Source organism: Centroberyx gerrardi, chromosome 15 (genome assembly GCF_048128805.1).
Source record: "Centroberyx gerrardi isolate f3 chromosome 15, fCenGer3.hap1.cur.20231027, whole genome shotgun sequence".
In the NCBI taxonomy this organism is placed as follows: Eukaryota; Metazoa; Chordata; class Actinopteri; order Beryciformes; family Berycidae; genus Centroberyx; species Centroberyx gerrardi.
The window spans coordinates 4,056,923-4,063,590 of record NC_136011.1 but is presented as its reverse complement, the minus strand read 5'-3'; the positions used below and the strand labels follow the sequence as shown (position 1 = coordinate 4,063,590).

At 43.2% G+C, this 6,668-nt stretch overlaps 1 protein-coding gene across 1 annotated transcript; it reads right to left on the bottom strand.

Moving 5' to 3' along the window:
• Positions 1-227: 227 nt before the first annotated feature.
• On the bottom strand, positions 228-2,052 carry lbx1a (ladybird homeobox 1a). The gene is made up of 3 exons (XM_071912642.2): positions 1,725-2,052; positions 373-763; positions 228-336 (listed from the first exon to the last, which is right to left on the bottom strand). Exons 1-3 carry the CDS (start codon positions 2,050-2,052, stop codon positions 228-230), a joined length of 828 nt encoding a protein of 275 aa, XP_071768743.1.
• Positions 2,053-6,668: the final 4,616 nt, after the last annotated feature.

The following is a 6,668-nucleotide window of genomic DNA, read 5'->3' as shown; positions in this document are numbered from 1 at the left end:
CAAATGTGCGCAAATGAGCTGTAGGCCTATGGCTTCTCTCAAATCAAAGCAGTGGCTCCTGCCTATATAGTTTTGACGGCAACATGGCAGTCCGTGCGTAAAGTATGAATTCCTCGTAAAGCAAGAGTTTCTGCCTACAAATATCGCGTTAATTGGCACTTCAGACTGTTGTCTCGGTGGCTGAGGACGGCGGGAGCAGGTGACGACACGGCGGCCACCGAAATAGTTTAGTCATCCACGTCAATCTCCTCATCCTCATCCTCCGAGCAACACTTGCTGCTCAAGCGGTCTGTGTAGGGCGACGAGGCGGGCGAGGGAGACGACACGTGCGGCCTGCTGGAGTCGGAGGTCTCGGTGGGGTCGTGGTGGGACCGCGGCGAGGCCGGGTCGGGCTCGGCGTGGCCCGGCGCCGTCACGGAGCCCCCGATGCCACCGACTCCTGCCGCGCACTTCTCCAGCTCGGCCAGCTTGGCGAGCTTCTCGTAGGCCACGGCGCCCACGGCCTTGGCAGACTCCACGTCCGCCTTCATCTCCTCCAGATCCCGCTTGAGCTTGGCCCGCCGGTTCTGGAACCAGGTGATGACCTGCGCGTTGGTCAGGCCGAGCTGCTGCGCGATCTGGTCCCGGTCCGCCGGGCTCAGGTACTTCTGGTACAGGAAGCGCTTCTCCAGCTCGTAGATCTGGTGGTTGGTGAAGGCCGTGCGGGACTTTCGCCGCTTCTTCGGGTTGTTCCTCTGGCCGAAGAGCGTCAGGCCGTCTCGGCCTATGGAGAGGTGTCATAGATCATAAAGGTGCAAAAATAACCATGAACACATCAGGGGCGTCGACTCACTAAACCCGAAGCTATGGCAAAGTCCCTGCATCTAATATCATCTGCCATCAAAACTTCCAAACCTGCTGCTATTAATAGATTACATTTCCCGGGACAAAGTGGAGCAACGACTGATGACTGACAGGACGGTATTATCTTGTCAGGGTGATAAATTATTAGACAGGTCACCAAACTATCAGCTTAGAGGCAACTTTAGTCCTGAATGCTCCCTGATGGGATTTATTTCTTCAGATTTGCTTTCCAAATAGATTTCTGTCCTTTTTGTCTTGATCTTTGCTCTCTGTTATAATAATAAAAACTATGAAGCCAAATCTGGACTATGTTGAAGTTGACAACTGCTACACCTTGCTATACTCAATTAATAAACACGAAAATATCCTTTTTAAAAAAAAAGACTTTTGTTTTTAACAGGGCTGACATTTTACAACCAAAATTGATATTAGGCCTATTGTGTTTTGCTTAAATTCCAATTGTAGCGTAGTAGGACATTTTTCAATACAATAATAATACAATAGGCCTATCTCACACTTTCTTTAGTGTTTCACCAAATTACTAATAAATGTAGGCTAATGTAAATAGATTAAATGTCACTTATTGCAGTTTTGATTTGCTTTTTACACAAAACAGGATGCAAAATTATTATACGTATAATAATGAGAAATAACTCATTTAACTAATTTTAGCGAACGGGCTTCATTCCCAGGAGCCTGTGCTTGCAGCCTGCCAAATCAAAATTAACATCAAACTTTACGCGGCTCTAAATGTGAATTTTGACACTTTTCGTTCCTCATATCCCAGAAAACAAAAGCTGCAAAACATAATTGTGCTCGCGCAAGGAACACACACTCATGCGCACACACAGGGACAGAAAGAAAAATAAAACCAGCCTTACCCTCGGCTGCTTGCAGCACGCTGACCTCCAGGCCTTTGAAGGTTTTGCTGGCCAGCTCCTCCAGCGCGCAGAGCGGCGACGTCTGGCTGAGCAGCGCGCGGCCGGAGAGGCTGTGACCCGCTGAGGGCAGCTTCTCTCCGGGGGAGATGAGGTGCGCCGCTCCGCACAGGGAGTAGCTCCTTCTCACCGACGGCTTGTTCAGGATATCCTCGATGCTGAACGGCGTCAGCGGCTTGTTGGAGTTGGCCGGCGGCGGGAGCTGATCCAACGGGCTGCGCCTCCGCTCCTCCATCACCGCGGGGCATTTCGCGTCGTCTTTAGAGGTCATGGCGGCTCACCGGGTCACACCTCTCACTTTGTTCGTTCAGACACCAGCGACTCTGACCGGGCGCGCGCCAGGCAGGCTGTGGTGAAAGTTGTGTGTGTAGAGAGAGAGAGAGAGAGAGAGAGAGAGAGAGAGAGAGAGAGAGAGAGAGAGGGAGAGCAGGAAAGAAGAAAATCCGCCGGTCGGATCACAGGTGCCTCTGCAGCCGCATGTCGGCCGCTGTGCTGCAGGGTGCAGGGAGACTTCTGACTTCCCGTTAGAGTCCCACGTCTCCGATCCACTTTTCCGGGGTGACGCACAACGAGGCACGAGCCGAACCCATCCGGTGGACGGTGATGCACCAAAAGCGGCGGCGATTGACCGCCACTAACAAGTTATTGCTGACTGGAAGGCAATCAATTACAACCGCACCACTCTCTCTCTCTCTCTCTCTCTCTCTCTCTCTCTCTCTCTCTCTCTCTCTCTCTCTCTCTCTCTCTCTGTGTGTGTGTGCGCGCGCGTGTGCGTGTGTGTGTGTAACTCAGAGTGTGATGCAGTCCCACTCAGACTACCGAGGAGCGGTAATTAGAGGGCACGGCGGAGAGGAGGAGTCCAATTAGAAACGAGAACAGGCCCACTTAACACTTTCTCAGTAAAATTAGATAATTTGTCACAAAAACAAGCAACTGCTTTTCGCCGCGTGATATTGTCCTCATTTGCATACGCGGCAAATTCGCGCGTAATTGGCACCGCGCGTTTTTTTTTTTTAACACCGGGCGAACGCGTGCCAATTTGGATAGAGGCAGTCTGTGAGCGGCCAATGAAGTGCTGAAACACAAATGATCATGCTCGCATTCACTCGCGCAGGTTTATCTCAACGACAGAAGGGGGAAAAGGCATCGCGAGTGGAAAAACTCGGAGAGAGAGAGAGAGAGAGAGAGAGCGAGAGAGACATATATCAGCATGATAACACTAGAGAGAGGGAGACAGAGTGACAGAGGAGGGCATCACCCCCACCCCCCCACCCCCAACACCATGCTATAATTCAGAAGCAAAGAGCTCGGCTGCCCTGAGCGCACCGCACTATATTCTTCCCTCCAGCCACAGAATGTAGTGAAAAAAAAAAAAAAAAAAAAAAGGAGGGTGAAGGAACTATGACCTCGAGCTGGTGATCATCATCATATGAAAAAATGCAATATTTGATGTTTTTTGATCCATAAAGACCCTATCTTGATGTAGCCTAACTTACAGCAGTTTGATACTACTTAATTTTTTTTTTTTTAATTCAAACAAAAATATTATAGTTATATTTTCATAAAAGCGTTCAATCATGTTTTTTCCTCATCCACAAATATAAACACATCAGTTAAATTTTCAGAAAAGCAATTCGATTTGCTTTTATTCCTTAAAAGACCCATGTCAGTCTAAAAAGGTAGTAAACTGTATTCTCTATAGTCTCTCAGCTGTAGGCAAAGTCATGTTGAGCACCAGCTCATATTCAATCACAGCAGTTTTGAGTTTATTCCTAATGATAAACAATAAAGCTGCTACTGGAGGAAAAGCAGTGCAGCTGTTGGATTAGTCAAATAATTTAAGCAAATCTAACAATACTAGGTGTAACCAGTCTAGATCACGGTGTAGCATATATATATTCAATATTATCATTAGTTATATTTTTGTAATTTTGCTTGTTAAACATTATTTATCAACATATTACATTATTGTTAAAAACTCTATCTATCTATCTATCTATCTATCTATCTATCTATCTATCTATCTATCTATCTATCTATCTATCCTCATCATGCATGAAGGAATTGATTTTAATGACACACTTCCAGCCAGCATTTTTGAATATGTAGGAAAATCTAGTCTATCTAATATCTATAGCGTATATCATGCTTTATTAACATTATGAGTTTGCACAAAAATGCTTGCACCTCATACAATACAATAACACTATGGGACCACAAGATGGTTCTTTAGGCTTTAAAGAAAGAACCAGTAAAGAAGAAAGGTTTAAAGATTTAGAATCTTTATGGTATTTAACAAATCAGAGGGTTCTTTAATTCATTACAGTTGTTTAACCAAAGAACCCTTGAGGAACCCTCTTTTTTGTGGGTGTACACCATGAAAAATATTGTAGACAGTACAGCCACTTGACACCAGCACAGTGAAAACAGCGGTTCAAAGACAGTGGTTATTCACACTGACACTCACCCTGCTCACAACTTGTCCATGTAATGTCCATATACTAATGTCAATATGGTGTGTAGCGTATAACTTATGCTTAACTCCAAATACTTACTAAACAATACAAACATTGTCTCTCAACAGGATTTTGAAAGCATACAGAGCTCTACTGGTCAACTATATATATCGACATACACAGTATATATATATATATAGCCTATATATATGTAGAGCTTGCAGCAGTCAATTCCTGATGCCCTCAGGCCAAACACCAAACCATCATGACATTTACAGGCTTGATTGCTTTGCTCCAGATAAGCTATGTATTTTAGATTGTACAACTAATAATAATAATAATAATAATAATACATTTTGTTCCAGAATCTCCACCATTTATTTGATAAAAACATTGTTTTTTGGATTGAAACTCTTTGTAAGAATAAACAAGCAATAATAATAAAATACTATTACTACTACCTCTACTGCTACTACTACTACTATTACTACTAATTATACTACCAATGATAATAATGAGAATTATTATTACTAATTAGGCTATTATTACAAAACTATATGCGATGATTCCCATATGATATGATTCCCATAGGAAATTGGGTGATAATAATAAAAAATAGGTAATAATAAAATAAAAAAATAAAAAAAGTAAGGACAACAACAACAACAACAACAATAATAATAATGATATTGATAATAATTATATTAGTAGCAGTAACTTTTTTGTTTTTATAACCCCTCTCCACAGGACTCCTTACTTACATAAAGCGAATGAATGAACTAATAAAAAAACAAAACAAATAAGTAAATAAATAGATAGATAAATGAATGAATAAATGAATGAATGAATGGCAGCAGCTCCTCCACTAGCCAGGCTCACAGCTAAACATTTAGGCCTACCAGGCCATAAAGAAGATGAATGAGTGATTAGGAAGTTTAGGGAGGCCATCTGCAGTCACAGCCTTTTGGAGCTCTGACAAAGTCCTCGGACAGTTTTATTTCGTAATTTACTCCTGGTTTGGTCATGCTGTGACATTTGATTACACGCCTTGTCTTGGATCTTTTCTGCCTTGGCCTCCTGCCTGGACCCTCGGCCTTTTCATTCTCCATCAGTGAGCTCAACATCCGCACTGATGGATGTGATGTCTTCATCCGATACCCGCTCAGAAATGGAGAAACATTCGCTTTTCCACGTAGGTTTTAATTTCGTCTCGGGGAAGCCAGCTCTCTGAACTGCCGACCCCCCGGCCCCCGGGCCGCCCTGCTGTAAATATGGCCCCCTGTGGCCCCCTGTGGCTGGACGGGCCTCCACTGACACTGCACACATTAAAGAGCTGGGGAAGTCTATAAAGAACAACTTGTATTAGCTTTTCCATGTTTGTTACCGTACCCCCTTCTGTGTAGACTGTAAATTAATCAGCAGAGCCAGACAGAAAGAAAGAAATAGAAATAGACTGTTTCTGAAGGTGGAGAAGTAGTTTACATCTCAAGTGCAGTTCATTAAGAAGTTCTCAATTACTTAGTTACCTTTTAACAAAAATCATTAAGATGCCATACAGTATATGTTCCAAAAACCCTGCTTACTTGCTTTAGCTTAGTTTTTGCTTTTACATTTACATTTCACAATTTAAAGGTGAGATTTTTAATGCCCGATAGCACAAAATAATAAAATCAGAGAATTCAAAATCAGTATTATTATTCCAGTATTTAGCATGGAGATATGTTACCTCTTCACTAGACGTTTCTATTGGATCTCTGCTCTAATTACCTAGCTTACTCCTCTAAATTGGGAAAATACGACTTTATTATTATTTGATTTGTGTCAGTTACAGGCCACCGTACGCTGTGCCATTTTGTTGTAATTCCTACTGGTCACTGATAGAGATTGAGAAAAGTCATAGATTATACTTAATGCCCCCTTTAAATATAACTGTTTCTAAACTTGTTGGCTACTTCTGTTCCTAGTGATCTAGACAGAGACAGTGTGGTTCCTTGGTTTACTAGGCTTTGGATTTGCTCTGGAAAATGTGCATTGCCACTGAAAGCGGACAGTGACACTGCTATCGTTCACCGTTCTAAATAGGGCATGAAATTAACTTTTTACCCAACTGGCCGCTGTGGTTAGTGGGTTGAGAATTTCATGAGGCAATTTAATTTCTCAGCAGCCAAAGTAGTTGTTAGAGTAAAAAAGACTAATTGAACGCGGGCTGGCTACCTGCCAATGTGGCTAGCGGAATTGAAAGATTTACCAACCACAGCCAGAATGTGCTAGTCTTGGCTGGTGGCTGGTGCTCATTTTAAGTGCTGAGTCTAAGTGTTGTAGTTTATTGACTGTGCATGTCCTGATGTGTTTGTTGTTATGACCAGACATTACTAGTCTGTTCTGGCACTGCTGACTGGCCTGGTGCCCGTTCCTGCTGAGGCCATCAAGT

Excerpts from the sequence above, each read along its gene's own strand:
- lbx1a (XM_071912642.2), bottom strand. The coding sequence starts at position 2,052 with ATGACCTCTAAAGACGACGCGAAATGCCCCGCGGTGATGGAGGAGCGG. Across the intron at positions 764-1,724 it reads CGTGCTGCAAGCAGCCGAGG|GCCGAGACGGCCTGACGCTC; the intron begins GTAAGGCTGGTT and ends ACCTCTCCATAG. Across the intron at positions 337-372 it reads CCCGACCCGGCCTCGCCGCG|CAGGCCGCACGTGTCGTCTC; the intron begins GTCCCACCACGA and ends CTCCGACTCCAG.